The sequence below is a fragment of the Phoenix dactylifera genome, chromosome 2 (assembly GCF_009389715.1).
Source record: "Phoenix dactylifera cultivar Barhee BC4 chromosome 2, palm_55x_up_171113_PBpolish2nd_filt_p, whole genome shotgun sequence".
Taxonomy (NCBI): Eukaryota; Viridiplantae; Streptophyta; class Magnoliopsida; order Arecales; family Arecaceae; genus Phoenix; species Phoenix dactylifera.
The window spans coordinates 15,127,016-15,151,525 of record NC_052393.1 but is presented as its reverse complement, the minus strand read 5'-3'; the positions used below and the strand labels follow the sequence as shown (position 1 = coordinate 15,151,525).

General features: G+C 42.8%; 2 protein-coding genes across 3 annotated transcripts; both read left to right on the top strand.

Annotated features, from left to right (window-relative positions):
* The first annotated feature begins 798 nt into the window (after positions 1 to 798).
* Positions 799 to 3,063, top strand: LOC103722187 (protein EXPRESSION OF TERPENOIDS 1-like). Of its 2 annotated transcripts, XM_017846433.3 has the most exons (3): positions 799 to 1,088; positions 1,299 to 1,956; positions 2,153 to 3,063. In XM_017846433.3, exons 2-3 carry the CDS (start codon positions 1,380 to 1,382, stop codon positions 2,569 to 2,571), a joined length of 996 nt encoding a protein of 331 aa, XP_017701922.1. In that variant the 5' UTR covers positions 799 to 1,088; positions 1,299 to 1,379; the 3' UTR covers positions 2,572 to 3,063. The 2 variants fall into 2 exon arrangements, with proteins under 2 accessions (XP_017701922.1, XP_038979187.1); XM_039123259.1 differs by lacking the exon at positions 799 to 1,088 and having other exon boundaries at positions 1,151 to 1,956.
* Positions 3,064 to 15,287: 12,224 nt separating this feature from the next.
* Positions 15,288 to 16,064, top strand: LOC120109981. Its single transcript, XM_039123929.1, has one exon. The coding sequence runs from the start codon at positions 15,288 to 15,290 to the stop codon at positions 16,062 to 16,064; it is 777 nt and encodes a 258-aa protein (XP_038979857.1).
* Positions 16,065 to 24,510: the final 8,446 nt, after the last annotated feature.

Genomic DNA, 24,510 nt, shown 5'->3' with positions numbered 1-24,510 from the left:
AAATCTAGGACTAGAATTATCGTCAAGGACAGAAGTAGAAGTATTTAATAGGGGGTTAATGAGGGAGACTTTTTGTTGCTTGGCCGCTGAATAGGGCCAGGAATAGCGAGACTAAAGCGAGGTCCGGTCGCAGAAAAGTACCGGGTTTCTCGGGAACAAAGGACGGGCCAAACCAACGCTGTCGATGTACTCCACGTAGAATGGCTCATCACCCTCCGATCGCCAACCAATGGCCCCCCGTGGCCCCATGGCCAATAGAGCGGCACTGGTGCAAGAAAGACAGGATTAGATAGATTTCTTTCCCTTTTCTATTCCACGCTCAGCGAATCGTTGGCCACTGGCATCGCCACTGTTCCGTCTCCCGTTGTTCATCTTTCCTTCTTTCTCTCTCTTAGCCCTAGTATTGCGTTTAATATTTTTTTTTTGTTTGGAGAGAGAAACAGAGAAAGAGAGAGAGAGAGAGTGCGTGAGACTGGGTTTTGGGATCGCCGTGGGAGAAAAGAGAGAAAGAGAAGGGTCGGAGAGGCGTCATAAATGGAATTGAGGCTGTGGCAGGGAGGGCGGCGTTGCAGTGGCTCTAATTCCGTGTCTTAAATATACTTTTCAAGGGATCGTGAGAGAGAGAAGAGCCAAAGCCAAGAGAGAGACGAGGAAATAAGAAAGGGAGAGCGAGGAGGCGGCCAGAGAATTCAAGAAGGAAGAGAGTGAGAGTGAGAGAGAGAGAGAGAGAGAAGGGTGGGGGCGGGGGGAGGGGGGGAGGGAGGGAAGGAGCCGGCAGCAAACGCTGCTGTTGCTGCTGCTGCTGCCGCCTCCTCTCAGTAACAGTAATAAGAAAAGGGAAAGAAAGAAAGGGAAAAAGCAAATGAAATCCCAACACTCGACGTGGGTGCGGACAAAATTAGAAGCAGAGCGGCAGAGGGAAGGGAGGGAAGGAAAGACATAGAAGATCAACAGCAAGGAAAGCATCTGCAGGTGCAGCACAACACAGCAACCATCCAACCATAGCAACCATCCATCTTTAAAACCCACAGCCACAGCTAGAAGGAAAAAACAAGCAAGACAAAACAAAATAAAGCAATAGCAACAAGGTACGATCACGTATGCTCCTCCCCCCATCTATTCCCTCCTCCTCCTTCTCCTCCTCCTCCTGCTGCTGCTGCTGCTGCTGCTGCTGCTCCACAATTTAATTTAATTCTTTCCACATACTAATACATATATATTTATATATGTATATATTCTAACATCTCTCTCTGCACCACGTTTTGCTTTGATTGCTTGCTCTTGTTTAATATAACCAGATCTAGAGAGAGGGAGAAGTAGGGGGAGGGGGTTTGCTGGAGTCCTGCTATGGATTATAAGCAGCAATTGAGGGGAGCAGCATGGCAGGTTTCTCTCTAGGTGGGAGCCACCGGCAAGGAGGCGAAGAAGAAGAAGAAGGAATACCCCCAGAGAATCTCTTCCTCTACAGCGGCAGCGGCAGGACCGAAGAAATCGCCTACACCCGCGGCTTCGAGCTATGGCAGCAGCAGATCCACCGACACCAGCAGCAGCAGCAGCAGCAGCAGCAGCTGTATCCCTCATCGTCGACAGCCGCTCTTCTTTCCTTCTCGGATGAGCCCCCGTGTCATCCGCCCCAATTAGGCGGAGGGGCACGGATGAGAGGCAGCAGCAGCAGCAGCATGAGCTGCCAGGACTGCGGCAACCAGGCAAAGAAGGACTGCGTCCACCTGCGGTGCCGCACCTGCTGCAAGAGCCGCGGCTTCCCGTGCCCCACCCACGTCAAGAGCACCTGGGTACCCGCGGCCAAGCGCCGCGAGCGCCAGCAGCAGCTCGCCACCGCCGCCGCCTTCCAGCAGCAGCAGCAATCGCATTCCCTCCGCATCGCAGAGCCTTCCAAGAGGCCCAGAGAGATCTGCCCCCGCCACCCCACCGCCATCGCCACAAACACCTCGTCAGGTATCTGTACAAATCATGCCACTGTTCCTCCCTACCCCATCTCCACTGTTCCCCGAATCCTTTGCGTGATTCGTTCTTCCACTTCACACTTCACTATCGTTTGTCCAACCGAACAGTATAGTATTATTATACGTAATTGTATGCGTAAAAGAGGAAGATCCACCGTCACCGATATGGACGTTTGCGTCATTGGCAGGAGGAGGCGGGATGGACGCGCTGAGCTTCCCGGCGGAGGTGAGCTCGCCGGCGGTGTTCCGATGCGTGCGCGTGAGCCCGGTGGACGAGGCGGAGGACGAGTTGGCGTACCAGACGGCGGTCAGCATCGGCGGGCACGTGTTCAAGGGCATCCTCTACGACCAGGGACCCGACTCCCCGTTCCAGCATCCGACGACCCCTCGCCACCTTCACTACGGTGAATCCTCCTCCTCTTCTGCCGCTGCTGGCGCCGTCACTACTGCAGCTGCTCTTGCTGCCAGTCTCGCTGCAAGCACCAGTGCTGGTGCGAGTACCGCGCCATCTTCCACCGGACTGTTGGATCCTTCGTCGCTGTACCCGGCTCCACTCAGTGCTTTCATGGCCGGTACCCAGTTCTTTCCCCACCACCACAGACCCTAGCTAGCTAGAACTAATTAAGCAGTCGGTAGTTCAAAAACATTTTAGCAGGCCTAGTCTTTCACCCTTTTTCTGAGCCATTTTAATCTCAGTTTTCAGTGAATGCAGCGTTGGACTCGATTGAATCTAACAAATGCTTCGAGCTAGCTAGCTCTCTCCTCTTCTTTTTTCTCCCTTCTTTCCATGCCTCGGACTTCTTGGGATTGCCGACGGATTTGAAGGAGTTTGAAATGGGCGGCCACGACGCGCTGAGTTGGTTTGGTAAGTAGTTAGGCAGCAGGAAGACCCGGAAGCGAGCGGTGGGTTTTGTTTGCTTTGCTTTGCTCCATATATTTATTCTGTGAGGGATGGAGGATTAACCTTTGTTGGCTCAGTTTGTTTATTTTATCTGAGGGTCATGTCTTCCAACCTAGCACTGCTAGTCTTTTGCCCATGCATGGCATTCTGAGTACGGTACCCGAGAAAGAAATAATGGAAACCTTCTTTTTCTCGTTCTTCTTCGTCTTTTATTGTTCCTTCATACTTCTTTTATATGGGGTGCATAAAATATTCATATATACGGTCTGTGTGTCTTTCTTTACTTGAGATTGATGGATGGATGTGACCCTCGTCACCTCCCTAGCTCCCTTGGGCCTGAATATAAGGAAGAATGAGATGAAAGATAATGATAAGGGGAGGAACCTGCTGTTACAGTCTGCGTGTTAGCTTTCATTAGTCTCATGCATCCCAACCTTTTGTGAGAAGACCGGTTTACATTACATTATGCTATCATACCTACAAGGATTGCCTCCTCTCTCTCTCTCTCTCTCTCTCTCTCTCTCTCTCTCTCTCCCTCCCTCTCCACAGTACACCCCCCTTCCTCCTTGAGGCACTGCCATGAATCATTCTTTTCTAAGGAAACCATGATTTTGCCTTTCTGGCTTACACTCATATTTTTCAATTAATGTGGGAATAAAAATGCTGTCTTTAGACAAAGACTAGAATATCATGTTGGGACAAGCAGGTTGTCGGAAGGAGAACAGGAGTTTACGGCACTCCTTATTCTAGTATACATGATTGACCGTAAGATTATCTCAATGTTATCATAACTTAAAGAACGTACAACATAATGGAAATGGAATTGTTAGAGTGCTTAAACAAAATGAAGTCAGAAAAGGTAAGCATTTGGAAAAGATCGGTTTGTAGGATTCATTCATCCTATACTAGGAAGCATGAATATAGTAATAAAAGGTGTCGACTATAAAAATAGAATTACAAAATTACGTTATCACTGATTCCTTACTTTGTAGATAAGATATGTGTGTCTAATAGTTTGTTGTATTGGTTGATTCTGTTCCTTGCATTTTTTTTTTTGGGAAACATACTTTAGCTTGTTAATTAGAAATTGGGAAAGTATGACTGTCCGATGACTTTGAGACTGAAGAAAGATGTCACTACAAGTTAATGGTGCTCCCGAAGGGCAGATGGAGAGCTAACATAACCTTTCTAGAGATGAGATGTTTTGGTTGGAAGTTTGGAGAAATCAAGTTAAATTTGCATACACCAGGGCTTTGGTTTTTTTCACCAAATAAGCATGAAATAGGGAAATGGATGGAATAAAGAAAACATTTGTCTAGTGATGACGATTTGTGGAATGGTAGAAAAGTTGGAATAGCCTTAAAGATTTGGGGATGGGAAGTTTAAGAAAGTGGCATACATTGATAGATAGTTAAACATCGATTCTACATGCATATTGTAGAAAAGAATATAACTTCCTAGGAACAGGTTTTGTTATTTACAATCAAATATGGCATATCTAAATTATCTATAATCATCATGTGCTATCACAATTTCCCAAGGGATGCTGCCTTTTTTTATCGTATTCGATAATGTTACTACTCTTCAACATTCATTCTAGGACGCCTTAATGTTTTTATTTGATATGCTTTATTATTATCTTAAATCATCGTTTTCTTATACGTCTAGCTAACAATAACTTAGTACCTAAAAAATGCGATTCCCTTTTTCTAAACCTTGCTAAATATTGCACAAGTAATCAGAAAGCATTTTTTGAACACCAAGAAGACTTGTATGTAGTGCTAGAAATGTTCATCTATCTTTTTTCTTTTTTTTTTGGTTGCATGCATGTTTTTATGAATATCTCAAATTATGTGTATAGCCTCACGAATTGACTGCTTGCATATATGCCATTATAAATTTTTTGTTTTTGTGCACATCCATATAAATTACTTCTTTTTGCATGTACGCCTTCAACTAAACAAAAGCGGGCATGCAAAAAAAATAATAATTTGAAGGACATAGATACAAATAATAAATTTGTGTGCATATATATATATATATATATATATATATATATATATATATATATATATATGTATCAAGTAATCTTTATAAGGGTATCCATATATATAAATAGCAAATTTGAAAGGGTATACATATAATTTTAGATATTTATAATAGTATACACATGAAAAGAATAATTTATAAATGTATACATGCAAATAATAAATTTGTAAAAGTATCCAAGCAATTCCAGATATTTATAAGGGTATTTTTTTGTAAAAACAATTCAATCATTCTATATACGCCTATTGGATCATATCTTTCATAGCTTCTTATATATTGCAAAATAATTGTTCGATCCTCTAATATATTTTCAAATTTAGATAATTATTAGACATGAAAATCAATTATTGTTCTACTTTTAGAAGCATAATTATGGTTATTTTCTTCTTTTTATAAATGACTATAGTTCCAGTGTTGGATTTTTATCTTTTATATTGGTTTGAAATGATTCAATGACCTTATACTTCAGTTAAAATGCAATTTTTATAGCTCAATATGGTTATGTATGGATTTCTCAAATGTATAGCTTACTGAAGAAAATAATGAACATTGAAAGGAAAGAGTTACACCTTTTTCGGCAAACCATGAACACAAAAGGCAACTTTATGATTATTTACCGTCAGAACTTATTTGCTTTGTCAAATAAACCTTTGTATTTATTGGAAGCCTGTGTGTGCCATACCACAAAGGTAATAATCTCTTTGAGTGAACGACCATATTAGTCATAGCAACAGAATAATAAACCATGAGAAGCCAAATATTGGATTATACTTATTCTTGCATGAAGTGAAACTATTTGCCTTAATCAAATAGGCCTAATTAAAGATGGTACGAAGTTGTGTGCATAGATAGACAGATGTACAGCATGAAGCACATACCCCTCGTATTAGATTGATGTAGGAGGAGAAAAAGGTTGCTGAACACAGCTATAGCCTATATCAGAAAAGGTAGGATCCTACTTGTTCCTTGTAGCAGCCTTACAATATCTTTTTCGTTAAAATATATTAGGGAACTTAAGCTACCAATGTCTTTAAAATGCATGATGTGATCAGCATTTGAGTTTTGAAATGAAACACAAGCATTGTAAGCGAAATTCAAGAAACAGCCAAATCCATAAAGCAATCTCGGGATACACCAATGTTGAAACTTCTTTAGGTTTGAGAGAGGAACTTTATGATATAGATTCCCTAGTAGGGGTGCAAATGGGTCAGAATGGACCGGATCATGAGTGACCCTGTCCCATTCCGGTTTCTTGTTCGAGTTCTAATGTCGGACCCAAACCCAACTCAATAGAAGATTGGGTCGGGTCGGGTCTACGACTCTAATTTTTGACCCAACGGATCATTCGGGTCGGGTTGGGTCCATGTATAACCCGGTCCTAATCCAAAAACTTCAGATTTGGGTCGGGTCCAGTTCGGATCGAGATAAGAATATAAGCCAATACTCTAATGACTTTGCTTATGCCACAAATAACTGTATCCAAGAAATTTGTACTTCTTCAAAATAAGATTGATAGAGATATGGAAATCAGATATTGTTGTATAAAAATAATAAATAAATATTTGTTTTGCTTAAAAATGGATTAATGTTTATCATATTTAATATGTAGAACATGCTTGAGATATTATTGGCACAAGCTAGCATGGTTGAGTTCAGGTACAAATTGAATTCAGATATTATTAGCCATTTATTGGCCCACTATTAGTTCATTAAACCAAAGCTCACAAATTCTTCACCTGTTTTCCGTATCAACAATATTTGCTATTTTTTAAAAAGTTGATTTGATCGGCAACACTAATATTCTACTACATATTGTTGTACCTATTGCTTCCTCTTTTTTTTAAAAAAAATATTTTTTATACTTTTTTTTTCTTTTGATTTCATCCTAGCTAAATGTAATCAATGAAAGCATTCATACTCTTAATGAGCACCAATTTCCTACATAACCCACCTACCAAGCTCGATAGCATGATATTATTCCGCATTTCTACTCATTGTCAACTTCAAAACAATGATTAAGAACAGAGAGTTAAGACTCTTGGTCGAGCTTTAAGCACCAGCTGAGCGGCTGGGCATGCACCCCTGCTGCCCGCGGGCCCAAATGGCTGAGTGAGTTGGGGTTGGGTCGTAGGGTTGGAAACTCAAAATTATTCAATTTTTAAACGGATCGGGCCGGGTCGAGTCGGGTTCGAATTCAAGAAACTCAGACATTGCCCTAAAAATAAAATGGGTCCAATTTTAGACCCTAGCCCGGCCCCACAAGTTCTTTAAACCAGGTCGGATCAGATCTAACTAGGTCGGGTCAGGTTGGGTCATGAGTCAACCCGACCCATATGCAGCCTTATTCTCTAGTAGGAGATTGCCTTCTAAAGCATCACCGATTGATTTCGTTTTTTACACTGATTTGAAATGATTCAATGATCTATAATATAGTTAAAATGTAATTTTTATAGACAAATGGATTTCTCTGAAGTATAGCTTAGTGAAGAAAATAATGAACTTTGAAATAAAAGTGGAAAATCGATCATACAGTTAGTGTAGAAAGATAGAGTTAAACCTTTTTCGGCAAACTACGAACACAAAAGGTAACTTCATAATTATTTACCCTCAGAATATATTTGCTTTGTCAAATAAACCTTGGTATTTATTGGAAGCCTGGGTACACCATATATTAGTCTTAGCAAGAGAAATAATAATAAATCACGAGAAGCCAAATACTAAAAGTATAGTTATTCTTTCATGAAAGGAAACTATTTGCATTAGTTATAAGCCTAAAGATGGAACCGAGGAGTGTGCGCAGACCAGGGCCGGCCCAACCCTTAGGCGACTTAGGTGGTTACTTAAGGCCTCGGCTCAAAGAAGGCCCACCGTAGGAAAAGCCTCAAAGACAAAATGGAAAAGGAAAAGGCCCCCCTGTGAGTTCATCTTAAGCTGGCCCACTGCAGGGAAGGCCTCAAAGACAAAACGACCTTAAGCCCTCAAATACATTTGGCTGCTCCTATCAGACACGCAGATGTATAGCATGAATAACGTATCCCTCATATTGTATAGATGCCGGGGTGAAAGTTGCAGACAACAGCTATAGAAGAAAACCTAAGAACCTACTTGTTCCTTGTAGCAGCCTTATATACAATATCTTTAATTCTTGTAATACTAAGGAGCTTAAGCCACCTGTATCCCTAAAATGCATGATGTGATCGGCATTTGAGTTTTCAAATGAAACACAAGCGTTGTAAGAAGTTCAGAGAACAGCCGTATCCATAAAACAATCCCCAGATACACCAATGGCGACACTTGTTTTTTTAGGTTTGAGGTAGGAACTTTAAGATATAGATTCCCGAGTGGGAGATTTCCTTCCAAAGGACCACTGATTCCAGAACAAAACAATAGATATAACGAATCTTTTGGTAGTAGGATATGCTACTTTTCCGAGAAAAAGTAGAATGTGCTATCTGTGGATGATTTAACTGCCGTCAACAATAATACTTTCCATAAACGACATCCACCTTAACATCATGAGATACTGTGGTAGGCGGCATCCACCTTATTATTATCATATTCTATTCTCACGTTCATGCTGTTTTAAAAGCTCAAGTTTGGTAATGCTTGATGGATGCAATTTCATGGGTGCATACACTGTCAAATTTGATCTATGCCCACTCGATTCTTTATTTAGTTCGGTTCGATCTACCCCTAACTAATGCCATTTTGAGTGGTCGGTGCAGCAATGCACCACAAAGCTAAAGATGGCTACTGTGTCTGTGCAGACTCCATGAAATACCCCATCTCTCCGGATTGCCGGGACGCCGTCCTCAATCCCGGCCCAATTCCGGCCGGCATGTTTCTTCCTTCAGTATATGGTACAATTTTAGAGAATAAGAGAAAATACATGTTGGGCTGTCGAATGTCACAGCATACATCAACCTATATATGATTGCATAAACTCTTGCTGTGTAGCAATCCATTCCATAGGCCAACACCAAGAGCTTGTGAAATCGCACCGTTCATCTACTCCATCAGATATGAACATGTACATAACCCAAATCACAGTTCAGCAAGCCATCCAGATCCTTGTATTCTTATAAGAAGGATATGTACATGAGCGAGAGAAAGACAGATATCCATGTACGCATGCGTCCCAGAGTATTGCAAAAGCTTCACCAATCCAAAATTGATTTCATGAACATCATGCCTTGCCGAGACTTCATAATTCGATTGGCATGGGGTTCTGGTTGCGCAAGCAACAGCAAAAATGGGGCTGTAAAATTGCTGTGGGGATTCACGGCTGGGTATCCCTTCGTTAATAAACCGCCTGGAATCTACCAAAAAAAAAAAGACTTGCTTGGATGGGGCGCAGCTGGCTACAAATCTACCAAAAAAAAGAAAGAAAAAGACGTGCGCTCTTGTTTCTTTCACGCTTAAAATCTAACCTTGGGGACCGCAGCTGGCTACAAAACGGACCACCGCATGGATCGGAAATACGAGTCCCGGTCAACAGGGAGTTTTCGTTGCAGCGCCGTCCGCATGGGGACCGCAAAATAAACACCAAAATGATCTTAAAATGGAAAGCAAACGTTAGGATCTCTGAGTCCCCAAGGAACTGGTCCTGGTAAGCTTGATTCAGAGCTTAATAAGACAGAAGGAAAGGGGGAAAATATAGAAAGGGAACTCTTAACGTCCTTTGGCTCTATGCCATGGGGAACCTCATTTGCTCGGTGGACCTTTTCAAATGGAAAAGGAAAGGAATAAAGAGGCGAAGTGCTCTGAAAGTATGAAAGGTACCGGATTGTGTCGCAATCTGCAAGCCTAGCTACCTCCGCAGTTCACCACTGTAAATCATTGAAGCGAGGCATAGAAGAGCTCCTTTCATCTGGTGCTATTCATGCAAGCCGACTATGTATACAATTATACATATTCCCAGCCCTTCCATCATGACTTCAAACTCTCCCCTCTTGTAACAATGAAACCTATGCGGTTTCCAGTGATGATCCATTCCCATCACTAGTGCTCCAGCATGTTGGAAGATGAGATGCGAACTTGCTTCAACTTATATAGACTAGTCTGAACTTAAGTATGTGAACATGATGGACAGTCGTTAGGTGGCGCAAGGACTCCCGGAGTAGTGCAGATTTAGGTTATTGATGCCATTCTAGAGATGTTGATCGCTATTTGTGAAATTTCTTTTGAATTGTCAAGTGAGGGTTAGACCTTCAATTAAATCTTGTGGATCTTCTTCCACATTTTAGCTGCTTCAGACCTGCCATTCCCGTTTCTTCTCTAGCATTGCATACACGCAGGTGCGCATGAATGTCTGCATGCATGAACACATAGATGTACATATACAGAGTTGCATACACATGCTTGCGAACACCGGCATGGAAGAGCTCAAAATTGCTAATGGCTTGTTACAACTGAAATGAGAAGACTGTTAAGATGCCGGCCCGCTGCTGTCACAATGTTCATGATGCCATTGAGTTGACGAATATGCCACGTAAAAGCTTTTAGAGGTGGCCAACAGCTATTGGTATTCATTTGAAAGCATGCCATATGAGAGGAGCAAGCTATAATATATGGATCACCAGTCCTAATTTGAAGCATGTGATCCACAATTTTGATCAGCATGATGCAATGATTTATCTTTTGAAGTTACTTTTTAATTTGATCTACTCAGGTCTTTGTTTTGAATCCATAGCTCCACATCAATGTGAACCGGTTAGATCGGATTCTGATATAGATGTTTTAGGCCCTAAAAGTCAGCCTGCCTTAAGAAAGTGGATTGGATCAGTGTAATTTTTTTCTCTCCACCATGGTTCTATCAAGCCCACTTTCCATGCAAGTATAGAGTAAATTAGCTGAGCTGAGCTGGTTGTGCTATTGAAGCTAAATGATATTATTGAAAGAAATTCCAAACAGATTAAGTGGATGAAAGTGTAGTCGCAACTTGCAGGTTCTTCGTTCGGAGACCAACGACTTCGAGCAAAAGATTTAGAATTTGAAGGGAACTTAGAGAATTGACCTGACAAATAGAATGCACAAATAAGAAAAATGAGGTTATATATGAATTCATGGGAAGTAATTGCATGGGACAGAGGCCACAACAACAAAGTGTATTATTACTACCACCAGCAGCAATAAAAATGGATCGCACCATGAATTTGCAATCCTCAAGTATTCACAGAATGAGTTTGAATTATTCATGAACAAGTTACAAGGTCCCCCCACCCCCAAGTTGAATTACTCAGTCGACAGAGAAAATCTTGAAAATTTGGATTGTTTTCAATAGTTTGCTAAATGTTGTTGCTATATCTGAAAGTCTCTTTACATGCTATAGGATTCTGTGCACTATGCAGTGCATAACAACCATGTTATTTATATCAAAAAATGGAATGCAAGATTAGCAAGCCGAAGAAACCCTAGTTAATTAGGGCATCAACATCACCTTAGTGTTGTTGTACCTCAGACAGATCTTGTGGCTTATTACACCTTTAGTGCAAACTTTATTAATATAATGAAAATTAAAAGAAGCATTGATTTAACTCCTCTGTAGTCATAATAAGTTTTCAAAGTAATGCAAGTCAAGAAAGCGGATGTGTCCCATTGCTTGTCAATCTTCTTCTTCTTCTTCTTCTTCTTCTTCTTCTTATTATTATTATTATTATTATTATATTTTTGTACATTAGCATGTTGGTATTTTGGCTAGTGGGCTACCTAATTAATTATAAGGGTTAACCTTTCTCCAAGATTTTTCAGAAATTGCTATCCTGTGTCCAAAATAATTTGAGAAGAGCTAGTCCTTCTCCGAAGCACTTGGGGAACAACTAAATGTGTCGATAAGCTAGAACGGATTTTAATTTTGCATGTACCATAAGCTACGCCAAATTTTACAAGCCATTGCCAATGTTTTGGAATCATCAATTATGTGAAAACAAATTGCACCTTCACATCGTTAAACATTCACAAACATAACTTACTGTATTGCGAAACAAAATCGAGAGCAAATGCTTGACTGATCCCTGCTCCTCACCATTTTTTGACAATCCTTAATGTAAATGGGAGTAAAAGTATTCTCCTTTTGGCTAAAACAGTTGGGAAGGGGGACAAATGACTTCAGATAATAATTAAGATGGAGTGAAGAAAAAAAGTAAAAGATTCAAAAACAAACAGATTAATTAAAGAAAAACCGGTCTAGAGGAAACATCAGGCCTTAACACTCTTTAAGAAAGAAGCATTGATAAGTACAAATGACAAGTGGGAGTCCTTTTCTCTAGTTACAATAATGATAGAAGAAAATTTTTTTAATGAAAGTTTGGCAACATATGAATCAATTCTCCTCGTGATTCTGTTCCATTTCACATGCCACAATCATAGAACCTATAATTAATTACCTGCATGTATATCTCCCAAGACACCTTCCAAAAGAAACAACGATATAGTTGGTCCAAGCTATGTGGTGCGCAAGATAGGTGAAATTATTGGTTGGACCAGATCCACCAGCTAGACCAGTCCAACCTACATACAAACATGCCCGTATTGCTCTCTTCTCCTTTTGTTTATTGTCCGTGTTTGTACATTTTGACCCTAAAAGATGGATTTTGATGATCACAAAAACAATTGAGTTATATATGTACTCTAATGATGTTGGCTTAAATGTGAAGTATTAAATCTCTAGATAAAAATTACACCTACAAACTCTAAAGAATCAAAAAAAATAAAATCAAGAAACCTGAAAATTCAGTCTGTAAACTTGTGAAGATCCGAATTGGGCCCGTCCTAGGGCTCAACATACTGAAGTCGGCAAGGGGTGCCGACTTCAGTTGGGTCATCGTGGGGGTGACCACGATGACCACGCCGGCCGAACGGCCAGCGAAATCACCGCACCCCCCCCCTCTTCCCTCTTCCCCTCTTCCCTCTCCCTCTCTCTCTCTCTCTCTTCCCCTCTCTTTCTCTTCTCTGAGAGCCCATTCCTCTAAAAAAAAACCCATCTTTTCCTACTCTTTCCCCTTCCTTGAGAGCCGCTGCCGCTGCCGTCGCCGGAGCCCCGTCACCGCCGGAGCCGCCATCGCCATCGGGAAGCCTCACGTCGACGACCGGAGGTGAGAAAGATCGGATTTAAAGGGGAAGGAATGAGGGTTGTTAATGGGTTTTTCCTTCCCCTATTTCGGGGAAGTTTTTGTGAGATCCGGCCGGCCGGGGTCAATCCGGCCGAAATGAGTTCGGCCGGAGGTGGGTGAACAGGGGGGATGAGCTTTCCAGCCCCGGCCTCCCTCTTTCCCCTTTTTCTTCATCTCCTTCTTCTCTTCTTCTTCCCGTCCGGCGCCGCCCGTGAAGGTGGGATGGCCGACGGCGGCTGGCCGAGCGCCGCCGCCAAGGGCCACGGTCGACCGCCGAGGGCCGACCGGAACCACCAGCCACCCCCCCCCCCTTCTTCCTTTTCCTTTCTTCTTCTTCTTCTTCTTCTTCTTCTTCTCTTCCTTCTTCTTCTTCTTCATTCGGCCTGGGTTTTTCCTTGCTTTGAAATCCGTGCCTCAAGTGGGGATCAGACCATGAACTGGTTTAGACTATGAACCGGTTCCACCTAATCTTTGTATTTGGTTTGATCTGGATTTGAGTGAATGGGTTGGGTTATGGTTTGGATCTGAGTCAGAAATTTGGGTTAGTCTGACTTGAGTCTAATCTGGTCTGATCAGACCTGGTTTGGGTTGGGCTAGGGAACTATTTTTGGGCTGAGTTGGGCCTGATTTGGATCTGTGGGCTGGTTTGGGTTGGGCCCGAAATCAGATCTGGACCTGTTATCCGGTTTGGTTCAATTGGGCCTAATCTGTTTTGGGCCACAATTGACTTGGGTTTAAAGGATTCTGATTTTAGGGTCTATGTTTGATCTTAGGGGCCCATTCTTGGATCTGTGAACTTAGGAGTTTAAGGATTTGGAAAATTGTTTAAATTATATTTCTTAGTTAATTAAATAATTAATATTTATGTTTAACCAGGGGTTCGTGATATCTGTGGCAGGAATTTTTAAGCGAGCCAGGTAGGTGACCTATTGCTTTAAAGTAGAATTTTAACATGTACATTGCATATGTTGATGTTATGATTTATTATTGGCATTATTGTTAGAATTAGTATTAAGCATTTAATTTCATAAACTATTAAATTATTATGAGCATTATGTGTTAGAATTAGAAATTAATATTTAATTTCATAAACTGTTATGTACTGTACTATTGGGAGTTTGTTCATGACTTGAGTTGGAAAGTTGATTTGTTGATTTTTAAAATCCGCGTGACTATAGTCTAGGCCCCGCCAATGGGATGATACGTTGGCCCTGTCGACTTGTACTGAGGAACTAGTTCCGACACCGCGACCACCGGTGATAGAATAGTGGCGGCACAGGGGTGCATTTTGCTCTTCGGAGCGGCTCAGTGGAGCGTGAGTTTGGCACCAGGGGGTGCGGTACAGTGGTGCGTTGGCTCAGTGGAGCGGCTCTTCGGAGAGTTGTATTGGCACTTCGGTGTAACCATGCCACTGGGTGATGTGGCCGTAGTCATGCGGTTGAGTTATTTTGAGTCTCGGATCGAGTTTACGGATTATCGTGTGGATTTTTGGATTCATGAGTTTAGTTGCTTTTTATATGCATGACGACATGTTATATGATGACTTTACTGCATTATGTTGCCTACTGAGCTGTTAGCTCACTCCTATTATTTACATTTTTGCAGGTGATGATATATGATTATGGGGATTACGGGATAGAGTGATCATGATGTAATTAGCTAGTAGATATGGACTTTCTTTTGAATTATGTATATATGGACATTTGATATGAAAACTGAAATTTATCTTTAATTAGTTATTGATGGTTGATTTGATTTATCTGCCTTGCGTGCCTGCGGGGTCCGCCCTGCAGGTGCGCGGCGTCTGCTCGCGCCCCGGGCCCCGGGTTCGGGGCGTGACAGATTTATTGGTATCAGAGCATAGGTTAAAGATCACTAGGGACATTATAACAGAATCATAATAAATATAATAATAAATAATAATAATTAAAATAAATAAATAAATAAATAAATAAAAACTTAGGAATATAGGGACACATGTGAAGAAATGAGAGTGGGGTAGAAAATCTTATGGGTGGGTGGATCTAACACTAATGATGTGTTATTCGGAAAAAAAAAAAAAACTTAGGAATATAGGGACACATGTGAAGAAATGAGAGTGGGGTAGAAAATCTTATGGGTGGGTGGATCCAACACTAATGATGTATTATTCGGAAAAAAAAAAAGAATATAGGGACACATGTGAAGAAATGATAGTGGGGTAGAAAATTTTACAGTGGATGGATCTAACCCTAATGTTGTGTTGTTTGTGTATGTATCAGCATGCCGCCCCGCCGTGCACGTGTGGCGCCTCGCCGCCTGATCGAGACTATCGGGAGTGATCCAGCCACTTCTCATCCGACTGAGAGAGTCCAGGGGGACGAGACTGATCAGACAGTACTGGATGGACCAGATCATGGCCAGGAGAGCAGGATGGGAGGATCGACCCAGGTGATGGAGCTGATCAGAGAGGTGGTTGGGCTAGTTCGACAGCAGAGGGGACCACAGCAGCTATTTCCCTCTGCTAGTTCTTCAGATCAGGGGAGGAGTATAGCGGAGTTCAGAAAGTTAGCTCCTCCGGCCTTCAAGGGAACTACCGATCCCCAAGAGGCCGAATGGTGGATAGATGAGATGGAGAAGTCCTTCAGGGCCATGGGTTGTACTGAGGAGGAGAAGATCAGATTTGCCACCTATATGCTTCAGGACCGGGCTCACCATTGGTGGGAGTCTGTAGAGAGGACCATGATGCAGGATGCAGGATCTGTGACCTGGCCGGGATTCCGCATGGCCTTCTACTCCAAGTATTTCCCTTCCAGTCGTATCAGGGAGCTGGAGAGGGAGTTTCTGAGCCTCTCTCAGGGGAGTATGACTGTGGAGGACTATGAGGCTGAGTTTGATCGGTTGTCCCGTTTTGCACCATCTCTTGTCCAAGACCCTAAATCTAGGATGAGTAGATTTGAGGAAGGACTGAGGCCTCGCCTGCGTCAGGGTTTAGCTGCTGTTCACTCGACTGATTATGATGACCTAGTTGACAGAGCTAAAAATATGGAGATCATCTAGAAAGAGACACAGGATGCTCAGAAAGGGAAGTCGAAGAGGACCAGGGACTTTGATTCTGACGGTGAGCGGCATCTGCGCCGACCTATGCAGTTCCGTCCAGGAGCAGGGCAGCGAGTTCCATATGGGAGGACTGCACCGGATCGCAGGGGGATATCAGGAGTGTGCTTCAGGTGTGGCCAGACTGGACATAGAGCTGTTGAGTGTCGTCAGACACGGCCTGGTATTGGAGCATGTTTCAGGTGTGGTCAGCAGGGCCACCGGATAGCGAGTGCCCTCAGACTCAGACTGTTTCTGAAGTTTGTTTCGGGTGTGGTCAGCCGGGTCACAGGATTTCCAGTTGTCCTCGTACTAGATCTGCGCGGAGGCCACCGAGTTCTGTAGCTCCTCAACGACAGACTTCCTTCACTCCAGTACAGGCTACCCAGTCAGCTGTCCCCAGGCAGCAAAGGGGAGGAGGATCTCGTACCCAGGGACGAGTTTATGCGCTGACTCAGCAGGATGCTCAGGCATCCAACATTGTAGTGACAGGTACACTGTTGGTATCTTCCACTTATGCTTATGTGTTATTTGATTCTGGTGCTACGCATTCTTTTATCTCATCTTCATATGTGCATAAGTGCGATTTACACTACTCTTCCTTAGAGAGGGAATTATGCATTAGTACTCCAGCTGGGGGTACGATGACAGTTAGTCAGATCTGCATTTCCTGCCCAGTACTAGTTGAGGGTAGAGATTTGAAAGCTAATTTGATTGTTATGAATCTACATGATTTTGATGTAATCTTGGGTATGGATTGGTTGGCCGCATATCACGCTACCATAGACTGTTTTCTGAAGAGGGTGACCTTCCGGATCCCGGGTATTGATGAGTTCAGTTTTATGAGTGATGACTGGGGTGTCTCTTCTCAGGTAGTGTCTGCTATGCAGGGTATAAGATCTCTTAGAAAGGAGTTTTCCATCTTTATGGCCGCAATTGCAGATTCTGGACAGTCTGAACAGAGAATTGAGGATATACCAGTAGTCAGTGAGTACCCTGATGTCTTTCCTGATGATCTGCCTGGCTTACCTCCTGATAGAGATGTCGAGTTTGCTATTGATATAATCCCTGGTACTGCACCTTTGTCTAAAGCTCCTTATAGAATGGCCCCTGCTGAACTAAAAGAGCTGAAGGACCAATTACAGGAGCTATTGGATCTGGGTTTCATTCGACCTAGTGTCTCTCCTTGGGGTGCCCCAGTATTATTTGTAAGGAAGAAAGATGGTAGCATGAGACTGTGTATTGATTACTGAGAAATCAATAAGGTGACTATTAAGAATAGGTACCCTCTACCCCGGATCGATGATTTATTTGACCAGCTTCAGGGTGCTCAGGTATTTTCCAAAATTGATCTTCGATCTGGATATCATTAGCTGAGAATAAAGGAGTCTGACATAGCCAAGACTGCTTTCCGTACCAGGTATGGACACTATGAGTTCCTTGTGATGCCTTTTGGTTTGACTAATGCACCAGCAGCATTTATGGACCTGATGAACAGAGTGTTTAAGCCTTTTCTGGATAAATTTGTGATAATATTTATTGATGATATTCTGATATATTCAAGGAGTCAGGCAGAGCATGAGCATCACTTGAAGATTGTGTTGGAGACTCTGAGGCAGAATCAGTTGTATGGTAAATTAAAGAAATGTGAATTTTGGTTGGACAGGGTGATGTTTTTGGGGCATGTTATCTCTAAGGAAGGAATTATGGTTGACCCAAAGAAGATTGAAGCTGTGGTTGATTGGAGCAGACCGAGTAATGTGTCTGAGATTCGCAGCTTCCTTGGACTAGCCGGTTATTACAGAAGGTTTGTGGAGGGCTTCTCTAGTATTGCTGGACCCCTTACTCGACTCACTCGCAAAGGAGTGAAGTTTGAATGGTCGGATCAGTGTGAGAAAAGCTTCAAGGAATTGAAACACCGTCTAGTATCAGCACCTATTCTGACCCTACCAGTTACCGGTACTGATTTTACCATTTACAGTGATGCTTCCAAGAAGGGTTTGGGTTGTGTGTTAATGCAAAATGGGAAGGTTATTGCTTATGCCTCCCGACAGCTTAAACCCTATGAAGAGAATTATCCCACTCATGATCTTGAGCTTGCAGCTGTGGTTTTTGCCTTAAAGATCTGGAGACATTATCTGTATGGAGAGACATGCCAGGTATTCACTGATCATAAAAGTTTGAAATATCTCTTCACTCAGAAGGAGCTGAACATGAGACAGAGAAGGTGGCTGGAATTGCTGAAGGATTATGATTTATCTATACATTATCACCCTGGGAAGGCAAATGTGGTAGCAGATGCTCTAAGTAGAAAATCTTCAGAAAATGTTGCAGCCTTGATTACTACTCAGAGAAATATCCTGGAGGATCTGAGGAGGGCAGAAATAGAGGTATATCTACAGGATGCTACCTTGAAGTTGGCAAACTTGCGAGTCCAGCCTACACTCATTGACAGAATTAACGCAGCGCAAGTGGATGACTCTCGGCTCCAGAAGATCAAGAAAGATGTTGAGTCTGGATCTCAGCCTGATTTTCATATACATGAGGATGGCTCATTGAGGTTCATTGGCAGAGTTTGTGTTCCAGATGATCCTAGTCTGAAGAAGGAAATTATGGAAGAGGCTCACAGTACGGGATATACAGTGCATCCTGGTAGTACAAAAATGTATAGGGATCTGGTGTTCTGGTGGAGCAATATGAAGAGAGAGATTGCCCAGTTTGTATCTCAATGCTTAACTTGTCAGCAAGTTAAGATTGAGCATCAAAGACCAGCTGGTATGCTTCAGCCCCTTCCGATCCCAGAGTGGAAGTGGGAGCATATTACTATGGATTTTGTGTCAGGGCTACCTCGTACCCTCAGAGGTAATGATTCAGTCTGGGTGATTGTAGACAGATTGACCAAATCAGCACATTTCCTAGCATTTAAGACTGGGATGACACTAGAGAGATTTGCAGAGTTGTACATTGAGTAGATCGTGCGGCTGCATGGAGTTCCAGTATCTATAGTGTCTGACAGAGACTCCCGATTTGTGGCTCATTTCTGGGGCAGTTTGCACAAAGCTTTGGGAACCACTCTTAGCTTCAGACGGCTTTTCATCCACAGACAGATGGGCAGTCCGAGAGGACCATTCAGATTCTAGAGGATATGCTGAGAGCCTGTTCTATTGATATGAGGGGTTCTTGGGATCATCATTTGTCGTTGGTAGAGTTTGCTTATAATAATAGCTACCAGGCAAGTATTCAGATGGCTCCTTATGAGGCATTGTATGGTAGGAAGTGTAGATCACCTATCTGTTGGGATGATGTGGGGGAGAGAAAAATTCTGGGCCCAGAGATTATTCAACAGACAGTGGAGAAGGTTCAGCTGATCAGAGAGCGACTTCGGGTAGCTCAAAGCAGACAGAAGAGTTATGCTGATATTAGGAGGCGGGATCTGAAATTCCAAATCGGAGATCATGTTTTTCTCAGAGTGTCCCCTTCTAAAGGGGTAATACAATTTGGAGTTCGGGGTAAGCTCAGCCCGAAATATGTGGGACCATTCGAGATTCTCGAGAGAGTTGGAGCTGTTGCTTATAAGCTGGCACTTCCACCTGCCTTATCGGGGGTTCATTCTGTTTTTCATGTTTCTATGTTGAGGAGGTACATTGCTGATCCCAGTCATGTGATTGAAGTGGCACCTTTGCAGCTCCGCGCAGATCTTTCTTATGTTGAGCAGCCTATCCGTATAATGGATAGGAAGGACCAAGTTTTGAGGAGGCGCACGATTCCTTATGTAAAGGTGCAGTGGAGCAATCACAGTGAGAGAGAAGCTACTTGGGAGCTGGAGGAGGAGATGAGAGAGAAGTTTCCTGCCTTGTTCTCGGATTGAGGTATGTTTTAATTTCGAGGACGAAATTTCTTTTTAGTTGGTTAGAGTGTGAAGATCCGAATTGGGCCCGTCCTAGGGCCCAACATACTGAAGTCGGCAAGGGGTGCCGACTTCAGTTGGGTCATCGTGGGGGTGACCACGATGACCACGCCGGCCGAACGGCCAGCGAAATCACCGCACCCCCCCCCCCCCTCTTCCCTCTTCCCCTCTTCCCTCTCCCTCTCTCTCTCTCTCTTCCCCTCTCTTTCTCTTCTCTGAGAGCCCATTCCTCTAAAAAAAACCCATCTTTTCCTACTCTTTCCCCTTCCTTGAGAGCCGCTGCCGCTGCCGTCGCCGGAGCCCCGTCACCGCCGGAGCCGCCATCGCCGTCGGGAAGCCTCACGTCGACGACCGGAGGTGAGAAAGATCGGATTTAAAGGGGAAGGAATGAGGGTTGTTAATGAATTTTTCCTTCCCCTATTTCGGGGAAGTTTTTGTGAGATCCGGCCGGCCGACGGTGGCCGGCCGGGGTCAATCCGGCCGAAATGAGTTCGGCCGGAGGTGGGTGAACAGGGGGGACGAGCTTTCCAGCCCCGGCCTCCCTCTTTCCCCTTTTTCTTCTTCTCCTTCTTCTCTTCTTCTTCCCGTCCGGCACCGCCCGTGAAGGTGGGATGGCCGACGGCGGCTGGCCGAGCGCCGCCGCCGAGGGCCACGGTCGACCGCCGAGGGCCGACCGGAACCACCAGCCACCCCCCCCCTCTTCCTTTTCCTTTCTTCTTCTTCTTCTTCTTCTCTTCCTTCTTCTTCTTCTCTTTCTTCTTCTTCTTCTTCTTCATTCGGCCTGGGTTTTTCCTTGCTTTGAAATCCGTGCCTCAAGTGGGGATCAGACCATGAACCGGTTTAGACTATGAACCGGTTCCACCTAATCCTTGTATTTGGTTTGATCTGGATTTGAGTGAATGGGTTGGGTTATGGTTTGGATCTGAGTCAGAAATTTGGGTTAGTCTGACTTGAGTCTAATCTGGTCTGATCAGACCTGGTTTGGGTTGGGCTAGGAAACTATTTTTGGGCTGAGTTGGGCCTGATTTGGATCTGTGGGCTGGTTTGGGTTGGGCCCGAAATCAGATCTGGACCTGTTATCCGGTTTGGTTCAATTGGGCCTAATCTGTTTTGGGCCACAATTGACTTGGGTTTAAAGGATTCTGATTTTAGGGTCTATGTTTGATCTTAGGGGCCCATTCTTGGATCTATGAACTTAGGAGTTTAAGGATTTGGAAAATTGTTTAAATTATATTTCTTAGTTAATTAAATAATTAATATTTATGTTTAACCAGGGGTTCGTGATATCTGTGGCAGGAATTTTTAAGCGAGCCAGGTAGGTGACCTATTGCTTTAAAGTAGAATTTTAACATGTACATTGCATATGTTGATGTTATGATTTATTATTGGCATTATTGTTAGAATTAGTATTAAGCATTTAATTTCATAAACTATTAAATTATTATGAGCATTATGTGTTAGAATTAGAAATTAATATTTAATTTCATAAACTGTTATGTACTGTACTATTGGGAGTTTGTTCATGACTTGAGTTGGAAAGTTGATTTATTGATTTTTAAAATCCGCGTGACTATAGTCTAGGCCCCGCCAATGGAATGATACGTTGGCCCTATCGACTTGTACTGAGGAACTAGTTCCGACACCGCGACCACCGGTGATAGAATAGTGGCGGCACAGGGGTGCATTTTGCTCTTCGGAGCGGCTCAGTGGAGCGTGAGTTTGGCACCAGGGGGTGCGGCACAGTGGTGCGTTGGCTCAGTGGAGCGGCTCTTCGGAGAGTTGTATTGGCACTTCGGTGTAACCATGCTACTGGGTGATGTGGCCGTAGTCATGCGGTTGAGTTATTTTGAGTCTCGGATCGAGTTTACGGATTATCGTGTGGATTTTTGGATTCATGAGTTTAGTTGCTTTTTATATGCATGACGACATGTTATATGATGACTTTACTGCATTATGTTGCCTACTGAGCTGTTAGCTCACTCCTATTATTTACATTTTTGCAGGTGATGATATATGATTATGGGGATTACGGGATAGAGTGATCATGATGTAATTAGCTAGTAGATATGGACTTTCTTTTGAATTATGTATATATGGACATTTGATATGAAAACTGAAATTTATCTTTAATTAGTTATTGATGGTTGATTTGATTTATCTGCCTTGCGTGCCTGCGGGGTCCGCCCTGCAGGTGCGCGGCGTCTGCTCGCGCCCCGGGCCCCGGGTTCGGGGCGTGACAAAACTGAGTGAGCCGACATTTATGTTTAAGGAGTCGACCCTTATATAGTTCAAGAAAAACAGAGAAAAATCACCGCCGGAGACCAACTAGATGGGCTGACTCTTGTGTTTAAGGAGGCGACCCAATATCTACATGAGTCGACTCCTGACATTGAAGAGTCGACCATTGAAGCAAGCGCATAAACTTTATATGAACTGAAGGAATAAGCCGACCCTTGTGGTTAAAGAGCCAACCCGCTATCTACATGAGTCGACCCTCGATATTGAAGAGTCGACCCTTAAGGCTAGCGCAGAAATTTAATATGGATTGAAGGAAAGAGCGACTCCTATGCTTGGTGAGCAATCTCCCTCAGTACATGGGACGACCCTTGAACTTGGAGAGTCGACCATGTTATCCCGACAGCTCCAACGGCTACTTTCAACAGTACTTTTTTTGGGTGCCAACGGATAGTTTCTTGGTGTGATGGCTATTTGGTACTTTCTAGTCAGTACGTAGCCTATAAATTCAAAGGAGCGCCAAGAGAAAAATAAGAAGAAAAAGAGAGGATCAAGAGAAAAAATCAATAATCCAAAATCCAAGCTTCAAAAGATCTGATCCTCGGAGCTTTCAAAGAGAAAAACCATTATGTGAGGAAACTAGTTGGGATATTCAACAAGCTGTTGCTGTACAACCAAGACATTCAACTGCAGCCAACGACCATCTTCAAAGCTTCTGATCCATATTTATTATTTCATTTACTTTGAAGCTTTGTTTACTTAGTTACAGCATTTATTACATACTCTTTAAACTCTGTTGTAACAGTTTTATTTGCTCTAAAACTGATAAAGGTTCTTCCAAACCTAAATTGAAAGTTGTTGAATTAGGAAATTCAATAAAGGAAAAGGTTTTGGTTGGTAAGCCTGTGAAAAACCAGCTGGGTTGTTTGTGAGCCTGAAAAAACAAATGTGTAAAGGTTTTGGTTGGTAAGCCTGTGAAAACCAGCTGGATTGTTTGTAATCCCGAAAAAATAAACGGGTTAAGATTTTGGTTGGTGATCCTGTGAAAACCGACTGGGTTCGTTGCGATCTCGAAAAACAACGAGTTAGGTTATGAGCTTGAAAAACGACCGTGCTGTAATTAGAGAGATTATAGTGAAATTTTCAAGAGTCTTGAAGAGTGGATGTAGGTGTGGGTTACACCGAACTACTATAAATTTTCTGTGTTTATGTGTACTTGTCTCTTTATACTTCTGGTCTTTAATTCCTACCATTATTCATTCATTGCTTCAGCATTAATATCTTTCAAACTGAAATCTCTATTAATCCGTTGCATTCTAGTTAAAAAGCTTTTAAAACCCAATTTACCCCCTCCCCCTATTGGGCTGCATATCTGGGCAGCCTAGAGAAAACATCAGGCCTTAACACTCTTTAAGAAAGAAGCATTGATAAGTACAAATGACAAGTGGGTCCTTTTCTCTAGTTACAATAATGATAGAAGAAAATTCTTTAATGAGAGTTTGGTAATGTATGAATCCATTCTCCTCGTGATTCTGTTCCATTTCACATGCCACAATCATAGAACCTATAATTACCTGCATGTATATCTCCCAAGACACCTTCCAAAAGAAACAATGATATAGTTGGTCCATGCTATGTGGTGCGCAGAATAGGTAAAATTATTGGTTGGACCAGATCCACCAGCTAGACCAGTCCAACCTACATACAAACATGCATGTATTGCTCTCTTCTCCTTTTATTTCCTGTCCATGTTTGTACATCCTTTTTGTAGTTGGACTGGTCTACTGCTGAACCGGTGGATCTGGTCTGGCTAATAATTTCTCGTGCTAAGGAGGATTGCCCAAATATGACACCTTAGCTTTTTGGGTATCTGGGTTGTGGCCCCGGACTTCAAAGACTTTTGTGCAATCCATTTCCTTGAATACGTAATGACTCGGTGGATTGGGCTGCAAATTATGCTACCAAATTACAACGTGAGCAGAGATATCTAAGTTTTTCTGATCCTGCTGGGTTTTTGTACTTACGCTATATAACGAGAGGTAGGACTATTTTTAACCCTCTAAATCTGGTTAAGTTGGGATTCAATCTCAGATCATTTTCTACAGGTGCTAAAGATTCGAATACACCTTGGCAATAGGATATATTCGAAGACAATTTATTCATCAGGCTCACCCTTTTGTTTTCTATGGGACCAATGGTTCAAGTTTCTTGGTCAGATGAGTGTCTTCGTGTCATATCAAGCATTATCATCCCTGTAGCATTCCATAA

Coding starts and splice junctions, on each gene's coding strand:
- LOC103722187 (XM_017846433.3), top strand. CDS start 1,380: ATGGCAGGTTTCTCTCTAGGTGGGAGCCACCGGCAAGGAGGCGAAGAA. Junction 1,957..2,152: donor CGCCACAAACACCTCGTCAG/GTATCTGTACAA, acceptor CGTCATTGGCAG/GAGGAGGCGGGATGGACGCG.
- LOC120109981 (XM_039123929.1), top strand. CDS start 15,288: ATGCCGCCCCGCCGTGCACGTGTGGCGCCTCGCCGCCTGATCGAGACT.